The sequence below is a fragment of the Lingula anatina genome, chromosome 7 (assembly GCF_051362555.1).
Source record: "Lingula anatina isolate TDL-2025a chromosome 7, LinAna3.0, whole genome shotgun sequence".
Lineage (NCBI taxonomy): Eukaryota > Metazoa > Brachiopoda > Lingulata > Lingulida > Lingulidae > Lingula > Lingula anatina.
Genome location: NC_141773.1, coordinates 11,629,784 through 11,645,073, shown reverse-complemented (window position 1 = coordinate 11,645,073; position 15,290 = coordinate 11,629,784). Strand labels below are relative to the sequence as shown.

Here is a 15,290-nt window from a genome sequence, read left to right as displayed (position 1 = left end):
CGTCTAACAAACCGGCAAATTCAAACCAGACAATGAAAATCCGCTTCCACGTGTTGTAGGGGGGGCCTCCACTCGAACTGAATTTTTTCAGAGAAAGGATACACTTGGAGACGTTGTCCCATGTCCTGTATGAAGTTGGCAGCCTGTTGTCTATAGGATAGTTCTCTGTCGTAGTCTATCCCACATGCTCGGCTGGGGGTGTTGATAAGTTGTGACTGAGAAAATAGCCATCGTTCCCCCGCCATTGATTACCGCACCGAGACGAACAGACAGACTATCTACTGCGCATGTGTCGCTTGGTTTGACAGTTTGAAAAATATGTATATTTCTTAATCGTGAGCCTTAGAAAATGAACTGTGACAACGAAAATAACATGTTTTAATAACAGAATCAATCTGTATTTTCTTTATTGCTATGTGAAATAGTGTTGAAATCGAATTTTCTTTACTCTCCGTAAAACTGGGTCAATACCTCGTCTTCGAAACTGGGTTCAGCAGGTGCGTCAAAATTTATGCCAACCTGTATTTCTTAGAAAATTGCGATAACTTCCCTGTGCAACGCAGTCAGATGTAGGTCATAAATGCTTAACATTGGCACGTATTGAACACTGCTTGATTGTAATCGTTTTCTGCAGCTTTTCAATTCTACAGTATCAATACGATTGATAATGTTAACTCGGCTTATTGACCTTCGTCTTGAATTTTCCTTGTGAAGACTACTGAAGAAAGCTGTACTTTCTCAATTTTACTTCCTGAATTTCTCCAGCCGTTTGCACCCGGCTTCAATACTGGCACAGTCTGATTAAACAGTGTAGTACTAAATGTATGTTTTAAATGCTTTAAATATACCTCAAAAAGTATTGAAATGCTTTGGTTGCAGGTAAATCAGCTCAATCTCCTGTTAAATACAACAAAGCCATGTATAAGCAAAGGGCACAGATGTTAAAGAGAGTGAAACTTCCAACTGAAGGCCAGTTTTGCAACTATTCACACAGAATTTGTATGCAGAACAGGTTAGAAGGTAAAGTAGAGTGACTAATTGTATTATCATGCTTGGCCCGGCACCCATTCACATATTTTATTATTACAGATATGCTAGGTTATGGACCAAATAAAGTGAAGGTGAAGTAGAGCCCATTCTGGCTTGGAAGGCCTCCCTGTATTGTTACACCCCCACTCCCCAGTTTCACTCTCTTATGTGGGAAGTAGCATTGTAGGGAGTATTGATGCAGGAATGTAATTGTGAGTAATATCATAATATGACAAAGGGGGAATAATGATGTGGAGGCATACGCAGCACCCTCCCTTCTCACCTTTATGTAACATACACTGCTTAAATGACCTTTCTGTTTAAATAAATGTCACTGTGATGTTAAAATAGCAAATAGCAGGGTGGATGTAATTTTCTTATTTTTATTATTATTATTTTTAGGATATGAGTACTGCAGCAAACACTTGCTGGAAGATAAAAATGCACCCTACAAACAGTGCAACTACATGTCCAATAAAAGTGGGAAGAGGTGTCCCAATGCTGCACCCAAGTCTGATAGGAAGGACGGGTATGGTGATTTCTGGCAAACTTTACAAGTTCACATATTTCAGTTTTATTATTTCAGACATGATTAATGATACAACCAGTATGGATAATTGTATCATTTCAAACAGCACTATTGTAAAATGGCTTTTTGTTACTGTACAGTTCCAAAATGTGAAGTATGGTAACATTTTTTTCTGACTCGTATATGCCCTGATCTGTGTAAGGGATAAGATTACTGATTATATTAAGAGTTCCGTCCATTAAAACCTGATGGAAATTAAGCTGTTACAGTATCGTGATGGTTTGTTGTCTCAAAAGCTCAATTTTGAAAATCTGTGGTAGTCAGTCAGAATGGACTTCATTGAAGATGCTCTGATCCCATTTTCAGTTATTGTGCAGACCACGCCCGGAAGGCAGCCTACATTCGTCAGCGCACAAGTCGTAAAGCACGTCCTCGTGAGACGCCTGAGACATTACTTGAAGACATTGAGCACTATAATGAGATGGGAGGAGGAGGGGATAACAAAGAGAGCAAAAGACAGAGACCGTCAGCTGACAGTTTGGTCAATAGAATTCTAGGTGATTTCGGGGGTTTGTTTTCAGTCTCTGAATTATGTTTTAAGGGCTTAAATGCCAGGTTCTTTGAATTCAGGATCTGATTATATATATATATATATATATATATATATATATATATATATATATATTTTCAATTTTTATTGATATTCTGTGCATGTTTTTCTGTCTACAAACTGTTTCTTTGATCATTAAAAAAAAAACTGCTAAAAATTTTGAATTCGAAAGATAGAAGGACCACAGTTGTGAGCCTGACTTGGGGGTGAGGAAAAGAACATGGACCCAAAATGATAACATCTCTCTATATTTTATCCAGATTATGCCAGCTCCAGTGATTCAGACGGAGAGATGCCAGTAGTGGATCAGGCTTGGAGAGGAGACATGGACAGCGACGCAGAGAGCATTGACAGCGAGCAGGAAGACCCACTCAAGTAAGAACAGTTGGCATCTCTTTGGGATTTTTTTTTTTTTTTTTCTTAACTTTTTAATTGGTGCTGTGGTCATTTTATTGTGCAGTAAAGGCTAAGGTCAACCATGGTGAGATGTGTTGGCTTTTGGCTCCATGTATACATCTGGCATGCTTTTTTACCGTGATATAAATACTGGTGACCCGTTTTGCAAATATAGATACATTTCTTGTTTAATTGGGGATTTCTATGTAAAAGAAAAATGAAAACTTACACAAAAAAATGCTAGTGGCCATGTCGAACCTTAAAATTCACACAATTTGAAATAACTACTGGTCTAAACAAAATTTTACTGGCCGCAGGCTAATGTCAGACTGAAATATCTTAACATATTTCCATTTCCCTCTCCTATCCTCTTCCAGACATGCTGGTGTTTATACTGCTGAGGAGGTTGCCTTGGTAACCAGAGATAAGCTGATACGTCTCCAGTCCCTGTACATAGACCAGTTTAAACGTCTGCAACATGTTCTGAAGGAGAAGAGGAGGAAGCTGCTCATGGCAAAGAGAATGGAAGCAGAAACTTTAGGTGAGCTCATCTCTCAGTAAATGCAAACCAATGTTTGAAACTGTATTGCCAAAAACATTTTTTTTTTTTTCGTAAGGACCCCAGGAAAAAAAAACACAACACAGCAGCTTAGTTTCCAAATTTCAAAACTCATTTATTCTCAGGTCTTTGTCTGATTTTAAAGTTGAAATGGTATGACAAAATATAGAAAGATAGAAGATTAAACTTTAAAGGGAGATAGAGGCAATGAAAAAGATATTACAAGTTATTACAATAAAAACTATGATGAGTTGCATGTATATGCAGGTGACTCCATTACAATTTAATTTGCAAGTCTATTGATTATTTTCCTATCTGTACAAGGGAAGCCCAAAACTATCACATTGTGATAAGTGCAAAAATATTTTGATATGTGTCTGGGTATGTTTGCTTACAGATCTTGTTTTGGGATGGTTGAGGTGCACTGTTGTAAATGCACTGACAAAATTTTACTTTTCTGAAAACTGAATCTCTCTCTCTCTCTCTCTCTCTCTCTCTCCATAAGGTGTTAAATTATGATACACATTTACAAAAGTTGAATACATTATATATTGTTTTCATTTATAGGAAGTATCCATGCAGCAAAGAGTGATCCCCACCAGAAAGACAAATACGACAAGCTGATGGCGCTTAAAAGATACCACAAGAGGCATGGAAAGGTGAGACAATTTATCGTTTCTTGCTGACGTAGATTGGCTGACATCTGTTACCATGCAGTGAAGTAGTTCAGGGTCAATCTGTGCTCTGGCTCTGCCTTGTAGACAGCACGCTGAGGTAATGCTTGTCAATGAATATTGTATTCAGATGCTGGTGCTGCCACATTGTAATTTTCCTTCCCATATGCCACATGTCAAAGAGGAGTGCCCAGCATCATTTTGTTATCATGTTAGAAGCATCCCACTTCACTTAAAATGTTTATTTTTTTTAAACCAATAGATGATAATTTTTTTTTAATCACAGAGAATTTGTTGCTAAGTGTTCCATAATTGAGGACAGAAAGGGCACAGTATTCTATAACATTTGCTCTTTTTGTTGTTTTCCTATCCAGGAGGCACTGTTGCATAGGCAGTCAAAAGAGAGGCGTATAGCAGTGTCAGAGGGTGCCAATTACAAGGCACCTCCACACCCAAAATGTACACACATTTCTTCTGGGAACATCAAGTGTGCTGCTAGAACTGTTCCACTTGCCAAATTCTGCATTCAACGTATCCTTTTAAAACCTTGCTGAAGTAAAGTCTGTAGTCAGACAGAATTGATATGTAAAATAATGCTTGGTACCTGGGTTTTAGAGCTTAAATTGTACAAGGTTAAACTCTCTGAAGCAATCACTGACTTGTTTGATATATTAAAACTAATGACTAAAAGTTTCATACCCCTGTATGTATGTAAGCATCATATTTTATATCCATTGCCATTTTGAACTTAGAAAATGTACTTTCTGACCTGGACTCATGAAATCCTGCAGTCCTTCCAAATCACCATTTTCAGACGTAAACATTATGTTTTGGAAAATGAAAGAGATAAATTGATTTCAGAGGTCAGCTGCCAGCATTTCAAACAATATCTGAGCATAAGCACACTGTGCATTCAATGTGATCTGCTTTCTAATAGACTTCACGCACTATAAAATCATGTCATGACCTTGACCTAGCCCCTGTAGATATCCTGGAGGATCCCAATCAAGTGTTATTCAAGCCGTGTGGCTGGGGGTATGGTACCTGTGTGAGGCCAGTGGCAGCTGAGGAGGAATACTGTGCTCTCCATATACAACTACAAGAGACACAGAACAGACTTAATGAAAAAGATGATACCCAGGTGAGATTAGTTAATTGTTTATTTAAATATTTATTTATCACATTCAAAGGAGGAAATTTTCAATGGTTTTAATTTAATTTATTTTTATTTAGTTTTTAATATTTGGCATATTTATACAAAATAAGAGCAGTTTTGGTATAGTCTTAATCCTCCATTTTCAGAATCTTACAAGAAATATACTACATATGATTGATGTTTTTGTTTGTTTGTTTGTTTGTGTTAAAAATGAAAAGAAGAGGTTTGATAGCATGGGGAGGAGCATGGGAGTCTGGTCTTCACAGTGTTAACATTGAAATTGAAGAACTTCAGCTGTGGCACAAATGAAATACTTTTTTTAACTTTAATGTTGTGTTTCCTATATGAAGTTCTTTCTTGATTATGGGTCTTAACGAGACAAATAACATCATTAGCTTGGATTCTACTTGGGCAACTATAAGCAATTTGACATTGCCAATACCCTTTTAAACATGCCCTGGTATATGAAAGACATTGTTTCAGCCCATATAAATATTGCAAGGTATTTTTTGTTAAGGTCTAAAGAAGTAAAATATCTTAAATTTGCAGTAAGGTGCAGTTCATGTATCTGAAAAGTAAAACAATTGTGAATTTGTATTTAAACCTGAATCAATAAACCAAAACTTCATAGAAAACACAACTTCTAGATTTGTGTTTTGTAGTCAGAGAAGTGACTACTGGACTCTAACTACTTCACTTTTATTCAAGGATGAAGAATTTAAAGAATCTGCAAACTTTGAAAGTGAAAGTGAAAGTAAACCTGAAATGGATTGCAGTACAACCAACATGTTACCAAAGCAACAGCCTTTAGAGGAGGATGGCACTTCTACCAAGATGATCAAAAAAGAGCCAGAAGAATTTGTTGGACCAGATGCAAAAGTGCCTAAACTGGAAATCTTAGAGAACATACAAGATGAGAGTTATGACACAGAAACTGCAGAAGAGGAGAAGCCCTTGGTTGACAAAGATAGACCTTCCCAGTCCAAGGTACAAAAATTTTTGACAGTATTTTTCTTTACCTCTTTCAAATCTTGGCTCCTTTATGTAAAAACTCAAATTCTTCATTTACAGAAATAAAGCAGTGCAAGTGTTTGTATTATTTTTGATGCATTGTGAGTTTTAAATGCCAGAACTATAAACTATTAAAATAAGTTCTAGCATCACTAATGTGTAGAGTAGTGCAATCAGTGTTTTACTGATGATACCATCATTTTAAAGCATTTGGAGTATTTGCTTCAAATTAAGGTCTGTGTATGTTGGTAATGTGCCTACATTGAGTATATGAAGTGCATATGTGGTTGGTGTGGCTGGGGTAGCACTAACACTCACCAATTTAGCCAAATGCTAAAAGTGACTTAAACTGGCTAAATATAAGAGCTTGGTGTGACGTGTTTTCGTCAAATTATAACCATTTGGATAACAAATTGACAAAAAGTGGAGATTTAGCCAAGCAAAAAAAAATTGCTAGAGCTACCCCAGTGTGGTATGTGTTTTTATTACTGTTTATTTATTTATTTATTTTTGTGTACTCCAGTTTTATGGCTTAATTAAAGGGATAAAAACTGTTCATATGAGATTCATTTTGCACAATAAATACATTGTAAACAACTCTAAGAAATATAAATTCCATTTAAACACCAAAACAGTGGTTATTGCAGTTGTCTTTGCCATCACACCTTGTGGACCTTCACAGACGACTGTTCCTCCATAATAATCTCTCTATAGATTATAACAAAAAACCAAACAGTTTTGAAAAAAAAACATGGACTAATTTTGAGTGTCAGAATGGATCCATTAAGCATTGGTAAGCATCAGGAAAATCCATTTTTTGACCAGAGTGAACAGTTGTTATCCCTTTAAAATTAAAGGGTAGCATGGCAAGTGGAGCTGCAAAATCATGTACTTGAGTAAATCTCATTATAATCGAATTATTTTCAGACCCCACCACCAAAAGACAGGCAAGCTTTGGAAAAAGATGCTGTGGATGTGGATTGAGGGGAATCGTACCAATTGTGTGGTTTGAAATGAATAGTGCCTTTTATGCAGATTGATGGAGACTGGTTTGGTATGCCAGGAATATATCAATCCGATCAAAAGACTTGATTTTTTTTTTACCTCAACAGACTAGACCATGTTACAGGCATGATGATTTGATTGGGTGGCAGCAGAACAGTGTTTATATTGCATGGATAGATGTTCAAGAGCAAGTATACAAAAGGAGTTTTTTATATATATATATATATATATATATATATATATATATATATAGGTTGCCCAGATGTGGACTGTCATGAACATTTTTAGGATATGTGGACCAAAAAAAAAAGTAATGTAAATGCTGTGAAGTGAGGGAAAGGTTACCTAGATATGGATTTAGAACAAAGTTCAACTGCTGTTAAATAACAGAAAAATTAAAATGATTTGGATAGAGAAGAACAAATAATAAAATAGTATGTGAACAAATTGTGTTAAATGGCAGTATGGAATAAAACTTGTAGCAGTATTTGAACTACGTATTTAAGTATAATGTTACCACTTTTGTCAGAGTTAAGAATTTTAAATCTCTATGAATGTGACTATAACATGGTTGTTGCATCGCAGATGACACCTTCAAAATGGAAGATATCTTGAATCCAGTGCATGTGATGCCTGAGGATTGTGATGGAAACCCTAAAGCACAATATCATGGTTTATTTTCATTTAACGTTGCATGAAGAAAGAGAGAAAACTCGAGTCTAATTTGAATTTATCAAGGCACTAATACTAATACTTTATATCATATTAATGTTTACCATTTGCAAAAGTTAGTTGACTATACCTGTGCCTTGGTTTTATTAAACTGCCATGGTGATGATTTCATGTGACCAAATAATATTTTAGAAACTTCCACATACAAATCAAATCACATCTTCCCTGAAGAAGATGTCCTGATAGACGTCGAAATATTGGAGGTAAAACCTATCTCAATATTAGCTGTTGACTGAAGAAAAATTCACATCATTCTTATAACTAAACACAGCTGATGAAATTCTTCTCTGACAAATCCCATCAATATTTAGTAAAGATTATTCAGATGTCCCAGTTATGATGGTACTAAGTGAATCTGTCCATGTATTTTATTAATTTTTAAAACCAAGTTTTAAAGGATGTTTTCAGTTTTAAAAGGATCAAATACGGCCTCATCTCCAATTAAAGTTTAAATCAGCCTCAGTTTAATTATGTTAAATGTCTTAATTCTGTTTATTTCGGATTGGAAAACAAAGAGTCATCAATATAAAACGCTGTAAGTTTTGTGAATAAACTACCTGTATGTGATATTGAATATTCTAGAGCTGTGAAAACTAAACTGCTTTAATACGGTAAATTCATAGTGCCAATTCTGTGAATAAACTACCTGTATGTGATATTGAGTATTCTAGAGCTTTGAAAACTAAAGGTATCGTGACACTGAACTGTTTTAAGACCATAAATTCTTAGTGCCAACCGTGCTGTTGCAACAGCAGGCAAAGAGAGAGGAATAATGAAATAACACTGAATAAAATGATGGATTACGTGTACCTCTAGATTATATGGTTTAACCTTAAGTTATATAAACACGGGAGTTGGGCATCTAGCCCGGGTGGGTTTGGTATTCGTATGGATTTGCATCCTCACCCGGGTAGGTATATATTACTTAAAGCTGTGATGACAGTGGAGTATTACATGTAGCTAGATTTTCACGTTCTCTTATGTAGAGATAACATACATCATGCTTCAGAGGCAAAATATACCAAAATGAATAGTATCTAATCAACTGAAACCAAAAGCTAGTGAATTTATTCTTACCCTTAAAAATATATAAAAATGGATAGTACAGCCGTGTACATTCCCTTTAAGACATACAAATTCCTACTACCAGTTTTATACACAAGTAAAATCCATATTCCAAAATATAACCCACATCATTCACCCAATCAGACAGTAAACGAGGTATAATACTGCACTTTATCCAAATTTTTCGTCCTAAACTTGACCTTTTTAATGTGTCACTCTAGTTCGTGATAAATCAAAACATGAAGCAAAGAGAAATAGTGATATGCAAATTAAAAGCCACCTGCAAGAAAAACAAGCAGTTTAATAGTGTTTTTGCTCATTGAATTATTAATTTGTAATCAAATGTCTGCTTCTGCACTATGGGTAACAAAATTAGTTATTGACCTTCAGAGGCGTAACCAGACCTTTAAAAATTGTACGCACAGATTTTGAAAATTCCCAGGTACGATTATATTCCTTGAAAAATACACTAAATTAATGGAGAATAATATCATGGTTGGCTCAAAAAATTGTACGCACAGTGCATCCGTGCGTATGCCTGGTTACGCCCCTGACCTTCCCCTGCGAAAATGCGTCTCATTTAACGCTCACTTAGGTTCTCAATCTGTCCTAGAACATATTGTTATTTTAATGAAAAATATTCCTTATCTGTTCTAAGACATTCTGAAGGAATTCCCAAAAACAGTTCTCGAACTGGTACATTCATTACAGAACAATTATAGCATTAGAACTGTAAAAAAAATACACTAAATATTCTAGAATAGATTGAGAACCGTAAATGAGACAAATTTTCGCGGGGGGTTAGTGGACTATATTCCAGTGGGCCAACGGAAGAGGGAAACCCATAGCACACAACACAAAACACATACTTTCTATCATATCAATGTGTAACGCACTATCACATGCTCTCTTCGTTTTTGAGTGCCATCTGTGTTGCTCTCTTTGTTCACGCGAGGATTGTCATCTTTGGCGCCTTTAGTCTCACGTGATCGTGCGTATAAATTGCTTCGTTGACGAAGTTACTTAATATAAGTGAAAATTGATATCTTTATATGAGCACGTCGATGTACTTTGTACCTTTCACTGTAAAAGCATTGTCTCTGTTTTTCATAGGCATTTATGATTTTGAATTTTATTTCTTTCTTCACTACATAGTCATCCGGTGCTCCTGTGCATCTGATTTTGTTGTCGGGGTACGCTTTGAAATCCCACTATCTTAAAGTCTAAGGATAATTAGAGATATAATAAATTTAGATTTTTTAGAATTTGTATCTTCAAATTGTTTTCTTACTGTGTTTTAGGGTACGAAACGGATTTTCTCCAATAAAAACAAAAAGAATAATTGCGTCGCTGTACTATTCGAAGAGTTACAAATGTATCCCAGCCGTGAAAGTCAGTCGAAGACCTGCGCTTTGGTTTTATTGAACACATATTCCATCCTGTGTAATATTTCCTCTTTATAAGATAACATGTATGGATCATATTGATTCTCATGTATTCTAGTATTATCTCGATAGTGGTGCATGGCCCCCAGTTCCACTGGTACCACATAGTCCTTGTAACCTTCTATTAATCTTGCGTGGTGTGTTACGGCACCCCATGTGCCTTCAGACAAGGCAACGTACTTTGGTCTATTTACTAGAGCACTTTCTCCACGGGTAGCCATTATAGTCCTTGGTCGGTATTTACGAGTCCTTAATCCAAAACTGGTGAGATTGGAAACCCTTGTGTCACTATCAATATGAAAAAATCTGTTCCGAAATGTATACGCTCCTTGATGTTTTGGTAACACACTGAATAGTTTTTGGAAAGTCATGTTGGATCTAGGAATGAGAAATTCATCAATGTCTACCATGGCTATGTGAGTGTACTTCCCCATACTTCTGTAAAGACAGTCAGTTTGGGCTAAGGCTTGCCCAGCATCTCTGACCCATCTCTTTGTAGAATCGAAAAATTGTTTCAGTTTCGTTCTCAGGTTTGGCGGTGCGTGCCACGGTATAACGGATAGTCTTTTTTCTTGTTCGTAATATTTTAAAATAGGGCAAGTTATGTTACAATTTAGATCAAAATCATACAAAGTGAAATAGCTGGCACCAAGCATTTTATAAACCTCAAAGAATTCAACCAATCTTGCGGTCCTATTAAAACCACCATAACTGCCGTAAAAGGGCTTAACGCATACGGCAACAGTGTCGTTCTTGTCGTCTGGAAAACTAGCATCCTGGATTCTTAAAACATTGTGAGGGGCTGAACACGGGTCTTTGGCCTGTACAATTGAAACTGCAAACGGCTCTTCGTCAGTTTTGATGGGACAATAAAGGAGAGTGGCTTTGTATCTGCAAAAGATATAGTTGAAAAAAACGCTAAGCGTGAAAACAATAATACCATCTCAACACTCAAACACACACTGAAACAAACTGGATCAACAACTTGCACGGGCGAATCAAGGATTATTTGAATGGGGGGATTCGTTTATGCGAATCCGACCGCTCCTCCCCCGGTTGGCGTGGGGCACGCCGGGGGCCCCTGGAAATTTCAGGTATTTTAGAACGTGAACGGTGCCATCTGGTACGGTTTAGTATTATAAATCAGCTAGTTAAAGTTCTAATTCCAATAGGGGAATATTAGTGGTTTTTTTTTTTTTTTTTTTTTTTTTTTGAGAAACCGAAGGGGGGGGGGGGGGCTTCAGGACCCCCTGATCCCCTCTAAATCCGCCACTGTCTTGGTTTTAGTCTATTGTATGTCAAATGTTGGCGTGTGGGAGATTGATGGGTTTTGGGTGGCGTCATAGCGAACAACACTGCCACCCTGTTAATTTTTTTAACACCTTTGTCTGTTATCTGAATTTATATTAAAATCGTCTTGATCGCGTATCTGCTACCGGGGATGTTAGTAAACAAAGTATTATTCTGTACTTTATGTATAAATAAAAAATAAAATGTTTCAGAGATACAAGTAAGATACATAGGCCTATCAAAAGGTGTTATTGTCACTGTATAACGCTACTACAAGAACATTCATATTAAACTACTACCATACTGCAACATGTGTACTCACAGGTCGGTCCTCAAAACCATTCTGTACGAGCAGGGTGTAATTCGATGATATACTTTGCCCTCTTGTCCTTTACCTTTCCCCATGTGCCATATCTGGCAAACGAATGCTTGACTGTTGTTAGAAGTTATGGATGTAACAACCAGCTGTCGCCTGGCATCTTTGGTGTAGAGGTATGCTGCGAAAACATAATCCAGTGAATCGTTTGAAGGGGAAATGACTGGCATCCATCGTTGGGTTAGCGGTATATCTGGAGAAACCGCGGGTAAATTGGAGCAGAAATTTCTGTCCCACTTTGAAGACATAATCGTTTTCCTTCTGAAATAACCATTTGCTGTAATGACCTTTTTTCTTCCGTGTCCTCTTCTTTCATTGTATTCATGCTCACGAGAACTGATATTCATGTTTGCCTCTGTTTTTTTAACTGCCACGTATCGAAACTCACTTGGTTTTGACTGCATCAAAGACCATTTTAAAGCAAAGACAAAAGCAAGCACACAGAATAAGATCAAAATCTTTAAACATTCTTGTGCCTTGCATGAATGTAGCATCTTTTCTTGCACACTTGGTTTGCCCATGTCTAAGTGATATCGTACCGGTATTATAATCTTCAGGTTATTCGACATACGTGCGCATCCATACATGCATACATACATACATTTTCTACCAACACTATATGTTCTTTATAATTGTCAATAAGGATATGCATATACATGTGCTCAAAAGATAAGGAACACCTTGAATGACTCAAAATTTTCTACAGGTAGTGTCAAAGTCAATTTTTAAATTTGCCTGCGCAATTTTCTTTCATATTTCATAAATATTTTGTTGAAGTTGAGCACGTCATCAATACACCACTCAAGGCATTTTAATAGAGCAAGTGGCTGTACATATATATATATGAATAAAATGGTTACATTGGCTGAAAAGCTGGCTCCAAAAGCAAAAATTACCTCCTGGTTCAAAGCAGCTTTTTAGCAAAAATTAAAAACATCTCTGAATTCAACCATCTCTGAATTGATTCCAAATGGAGATGGACTCAAAAAATAAACAGTAAACTATACACCGCAACGAGCAGATCAGTTCTTGGTGTGTCTCCCCAGACTTTGTCTCTCAGCACCAAATGGCCACCTGTAAGTTATGATCAGATGGAGTCTGTTACTTATATCGTGCACTGCGTCTCACCGCGGTTTAGATTAGATGGCGATGTGCCTGCCATATATTTGGGCCCTGATTCAGACTGGGTGTAGACGTTTTTGCCTCCCTGGGGAGGCTACAGCACAGCTGCTGTATGGGGTGCTCAAAGCTAGCCTACGAACGATACCTTTAACTGCTAGATACTGATTAAGAACTTAGTACCAAACAAACAGATTCTAATTCCCATTTGGTATGTCCCCGGTCAGGGTTGAATCCACGTCCTCTGCTCCGGAAGCGGACATTCTACCCACAATTCCAACCGATCAGAATATGCATGCCAAACAAAACTGTGGATGCCGCCATGATGCAGCGCGTCCAAATGCACGAGCGTGTTTTACGGACGGGCGCATTATACCGCACCAAGGTGATATTTCACCTATTATTTGCATTAACTATGCTCCTAGTCTCAGTTTCGTCGCTCTGTCGCTCCCCATTTTGAATCTCTCTTGCATAAATAATTCCAAGCTGTCTTGCCGACAAGAAGCGATTCTGATGACAAAGACTAATATAAGACTATAGGTATAATTGCCCCTTGTATTTGTCAATCTGGTTCACCCAGAACGAGGTCTGTGCCTGACATGATCTCATGTTGCTGCAAGGGTATACACTGGACCTGCCGCTATTTTGTTCCTTCTGGCAATCTAATAATCCAGCTTGATGGCATACTATTAGGCCTATTCGCCATTTGACGCCACCGGGGAATTTTTCGCTGGATATCCAATGCTTGGTTATTGAGATAATTGAAAATAAAGGAATGTTGCTTTACCTTTGAGCATCAGTGTATATAGAGATTTTCTTTGTACTTAAAGTATGTTTTCAAAATTCAAATTCAGCGAGCGTGGATTCTCTGTAGGTCCTTATGCATATAAATCACTACTACCAGTATCTCACATATAACTACAAAGCTCGCGTGCCAAAAGATAATCCACAAAAATCACATGTTCAGCAAAAGAAGAAAACCTGAACCTTCTTAAATTTCTGGTCGGAAACTTGGCCTTGTTCTCCGTCTCTCCAGTTTGTGAAAGTCCGCCAAATGAATGACGCATTAATGCTGCACGCGCAATAGCATAATTATTAAAATGAGCAAAAATGTCCGAGGTTTTAATACAAAGTTCAGACAGAAAATTGAAAATGTCATGTTTTTTTCCGGATAATATGGAATGATAGGCCTACGCTTTGTAATTTTAATTGACTTATGCTAATTGAAACTGTATTGTGGCGCTTGGTCGGGTTTAGTGGAAATGGTTTGACATGTCAACTTCTTTCAAATGCATTTTTAATTTTTTACTTAATTGTTTAATTTCTGTCGTAATGAAAAAAATGGTCTTCGTCGACATGAAGATTGAAAGATACTGATGACTATGCTACAAACAGTAATCTTGGCATCGGTAATGTGTCTTTGAAAGCAATGAGAGACATTTACTCGCTTTGATGCTATTACATTGTAAGATGTACTCACAACCCAGGAGTCATGACTGCTCTTCCCGAGCAGGGTGTAATCCGGTGAGTTACTTTGCCTTCCGAACCTTTAGATCGGGCCCAAATCTGACAAACAAATGGAACGTGGTTTTCGGAAGTCATGGATGTAACTTCCACCTGTCGTCTGCCATCATTGGTGTAGAAGTTTTCTGAGAAAACATAATCTAGCGAATCGATTGAAGGGAGAATGACAAGCATCCACTGCTGGGTTAGCGGTACATCTGGAAACACCACGGGTAAACTGGAGCATTTGATTGTTGAAAACTTTGAAAACGAAATATCTTCACTTTTATATGATCCATTTGCTGTGGTGTTGCCATCTCCTCTAGGAACTGTTCTTTTACTGCCTTCATGCTCATGAAAACTTATATACATGTTTGATTCTGTTTTTCCTCTGACTGCCACGTATCTAAACTCGCCTGGTTTTGACTGCATTGCAGACCACATCAAAGCAGAGACAAGAGAAAGTGCACACAATGAGACCAAAAACGTAAACATCTTTAGTATCTTATTTGAATGCGACATCTATTCTTGCAAGGATGACTCTCGCAAGTGTACCTGATTTCACATGCCTAACTTTTTCCCCGGAATTTTCTTTTCAGCCTTCAGCGTACACGAAAAACATGCGGTGCGATTGTTTGCCAACACTGCAGTATAAAGTTTTCAAGGTAAATTCTCATAAGATTTCGGAGACTTACCTTGTAAAGACATTGGCCAGTGTGGTTTTAATATTACAAAAGAACAGTAATAAATGTACCTGCTGCCTCCTGTGTGTTATTTGTCACACAACAACT

General features: G+C 37.2%; 3 protein-coding genes across 8 annotated transcripts in view; 1 reads left to right on the top strand and 2 right to left on the bottom strand.

The window, feature by feature from the left end:
* The window catches only part of LOC106165118 (uncharacterized), a 9,923-nt gene extending 9,629 nt beyond the window's left edge, over positions 1-294 (bottom strand). The window contains exon 1 of one of the 2 annotated variants that reach the window (XM_087018596.1): positions 103-294. In XM_087018596.1, coding sequence (XP_086874722.1) covers positions 103-245 — 143 coding nt within the window. In that variant the 5' untranslated portion in view covers positions 246-294. The other variant, XM_087018597.1, reaches the window with a different exon arrangement.
* LOC106165095 (KAT8 regulatory NSL complex subunit 2) overlaps positions 1-7,462 on the top strand; it is a 7,648-nt gene extending 186 nt beyond the window's left edge. The window contains exons 1-11 of one of the 4 annotated variants that reach the window (XM_087018601.1): positions 330-497; positions 880-1,020; positions 1,432-1,558; positions 1,925-2,115; positions 2,429-2,543; positions 2,942-3,105; positions 3,691-3,782; positions 4,172-4,328; positions 4,784-4,938; positions 5,662-5,940; positions 6,892-7,462. In XM_087018601.1, the coding sequence (XP_086874727.1) occupies positions 918-1,020; positions 1,432-1,558; positions 1,925-2,115; positions 2,429-2,543; positions 2,942-3,105; positions 3,691-3,782; positions 4,172-4,328; positions 4,784-4,938; positions 5,662-5,940; positions 6,892-6,948 (1,440 nt within the window). In that variant the 5' untranslated portion in view covers positions 330-497; positions 880-917 and the 3' untranslated portion in view covers positions 6,949-7,462. Of the gene's footprint in view, positions 1-329; positions 618-879; positions 1,021-1,431; positions 1,559-1,924; positions 2,116-2,428; positions 2,544-2,941; positions 3,106-3,690; positions 3,783-4,171; positions 4,329-4,783; positions 4,939-5,661; positions 5,941-6,891 lie in introns of those variants that run through there. The other 3 variants (XM_087018600.1, XM_087018599.1, XM_087018602.1) reach the window with 3 other exon arrangements.
* Positions 7,190-15,290, bottom strand: LOC147760751 (uncharacterized). Of its 2 annotated transcripts, XR_015335617.1 has the most exons (3): positions 11,824-15,290; positions 9,322-11,102; positions 7,190-9,150 (listed from the first exon to the last, which is right to left on the bottom strand). XR_015335617.1 is itself a non-coding variant. In XM_087018598.1 (2 exons), exons 1-2 carry the CDS (start codon positions 12,474-12,476, stop codon positions 10,160-10,162), a joined length of 1,596 nt encoding a protein of 531 aa, XP_086874724.1. In that variant the 5' UTR covers positions 12,477-15,290; the 3' UTR covers positions 7,190-10,159. The 2 variants fall into 2 exon arrangements, 1 of the variants encoding a protein (XP_086874724.1); XM_087018598.1 differs by having other exon boundaries at positions 7,190-11,102.

Coding starts and splice junctions, on each gene's coding strand:
- LOC147760751 (XM_087018598.1), bottom strand. CDS start 12,476: ATGTATGTATGCATGTATGGATGCGCACGTATGTCGAATAACCTGAAG. Junction 11,103..11,823: donor ATGGTTTTGAGGACCGACCT/GTGAGTACACAT, acceptor TATCTTTTGCAG/ATACAAAGCCACTCTCCTTT.